This window comes from Haematobia irritans, chromosome 3 (assembly GCF_050003625.1).
Source record: "Haematobia irritans isolate KBUSLIRL chromosome 3, ASM5000362v1, whole genome shotgun sequence".
NCBI lineage: Eukaryota > Metazoa > Arthropoda > Insecta > Diptera > Muscidae > Haematobia > Haematobia irritans.
The window spans coordinates 12,511,798-12,514,165 of NC_134399.1; the positions used below are offsets into that span (position 1 = coordinate 12,511,798).

At 34.6% G+C, this 2,368-nt stretch overlaps 1 protein-coding gene across 1 annotated transcript; it reads left to right on the forward strand.

The window, feature by feature from the left end:
- Positions 1-562: 562 nt before the first annotated feature.
- Positions 563-1,868, forward strand: LOC142230648 (succinate--CoA ligase [ADP/GDP-forming] subunit alpha, mitochondrial-like). The gene has a single exon (XM_075301289.1). It carries the CDS (start codon positions 668-670, stop codon positions 1,700-1,702), a length of 1,035 nt encoding a protein of 344 aa, XP_075157404.1. The 5' UTR covers positions 563-667; the 3' UTR covers positions 1,703-1,868.
- Positions 1,869-2,368: the final 500 nt, after the last annotated feature.

Genomic DNA, 2,368 nt, shown 5'->3' on the forward strand with positions numbered 1-2,368 from the left:
AGCCAATTCAGAAAGTAATTAAAAATAGTTACCTTTTTAATTAATAAATTAATTGAGTTTTGCAATCAACATCAATTAAATTTTTAATTGAATCAATTAAAAAATTAATTGAAATTTGCTGAAAAAATCAATTAATTTTTTAATCAAGAATTTTTTCTATGCCCAATTAAAACTGTGATTGATACTATCATTTTCGTGATTGAAGACATTTCAATTAAAAAATTAATTGGATCAATTAATTTAGTGATTGAATCAGAAAAATTTTTTTTTGTGTGTTATAAAAAATGTGCCACTTTTTTTGCCACCTTTTCTAACGAATGACAGATTTTTTGCCACTTAATCAAAATTGACAACAGCAACGCTGACCGTGCGATGCACACCTCAGTTCTCGCCTTTGTTTGTTCAGATTTATGCATTATCGATAACTTTTGTAAGGTCGATGGGGAAAATCGTTTGCAATTTTTTTCTAGTGTAATTGCCTAAATAATCACTGTGCTTTTGTGAAATTCAATTCAATTTGATGATTCCTTCAAAAAAATTTGACATAGAAAATATGGAAATATTTAAAATAAATTTCAATATTATCGATTTGTGTCATTTGGGAGACAGAAGCCAAAAAAAAACGTTTGCGGAGACATCTTCAACTTCTTTTTAAACTCGAACCAAAATGGCTTTAATAACTCAAGTTCGTCGTTTGATCAGCAAACAAATCTCGCTACCTCTGAGTCCCCTAATTTGTGGTAAACGTTTCAATTCCTGTGATCCTTATCATAATACATTGAGAAATCTGCTGCTGGAAAAAGACACCAAAGTTATATGTCAAGGTTTTACGGGAAAGCAAGCCACCTTTCATTGCAGTGAAGCTATAAAATATGGCACCAAAGTTGTGGGCGGTGTATCGCCAAAGAAGGCGGGTACTAAACATTTAGATTTGCCCGTTTTCAAATGCGTGGAGGAAGCTAAACAAGAGACGGATCCTCACGCTTCGGTCATTTATGTACCACCGCCAGGAGCTGCCGAGGCCATAATGGAATCGATTGAAGCGGAAATTCCCCTCATAGTTTGTATAACAGAGGGTGTACCCCAACATGATATGGTTAAGGTGAAACATGCCCTTCTCGAGCAAGATAAATCAAGGCTGGTGGGTCCAAATTGCCCTGGTATTATAGCCCCGGATAAATGTAAAATTGGCATAATGCCTGGCAGTATTCACAAACGTGGTATGGTGGGTGTGGTATCACGCTCGGGAACCCTAACCTATGAGGCTGTCAATCAGACCACCTATTATGGTTTGGGTCAAACGTTGTGCGTTGGTTTGGGTGGTGATCCGTTTAATGGCACAAATTTTATTGATTGTCTGGAACTATTCCTAGAAGATCCCGAATGTAAGGGTATCATTATGATTGGTGAAATAGGGGGAGATGCTGAGGAAAAGGCAGCTGAATTTTTAATGGAGAACAACTGTGGAGATCCGCCAAAACCTGTGGCAGCTTTTATTGCTGGTTTGACAGCTCCACCAGGTCGTCGTATGGGTCATGCTGGTGCCATAATCTCGGGTGGCAAGGGAGGAGCTCGTGACAAAATTAATGCTTTGGAAAGTGCCAATGTTGTGGTCACCAACAATCCAACGACCATAGGTAAAGTTCTATACAAGGAAATGGTGAGTCTAGGAATTGTCAAAGACGATGGTAAAAAGAAATAGGCGAGCAATGGATGCATTTGAGAATAATAATCTCCAAAGCGGAAGGAGTTCAATTTGTTTATCTATATTCTTAAAATAAATGGAATTTTTATATCTTTGCTTTCTTTCGAAAATTAAAAAAAATATATATTATGCAATTCTTAAACAGAATATTCAATTAAACAAATTATCTTAAATTTAATTGAATTTTTTTTAAATTTAAATAGAAAATCTATTTTAATCGAAACCTCTAAACACTATGACAATTTTCTCAATTGTGTTTCACACCTGGATTAGATCTCAATTTCTTAGTAATGCATTTTTTTAAACCCTTCCACTTCATCCATTGATTTTTAACGTTTCTTTAAATTTCAAGATTTTCATAACAGCTTGAAAACTTGAGATTATAGTTAATGCGTTTATTTGGTCATTTATACTTTATTGTGTCACAAACATTTCTAAAAAGTGGCGGAAAAAGTGCCATTGGCTTAAAAGTGTGGCACAAAGAGTGACACATATTGTTTTTACAGAACAAAATACGATTTAATTGTATTTAATCAGTTCCTTTTCTATAGAATTATGAAATATCAGACAGTACAGTACATCTGTCCGCTTGAGAACTCTATGATATGAGAAGTAGAAAGTGACACATTTATTCATATCTTCAAATGGCACTTCCTATAACTT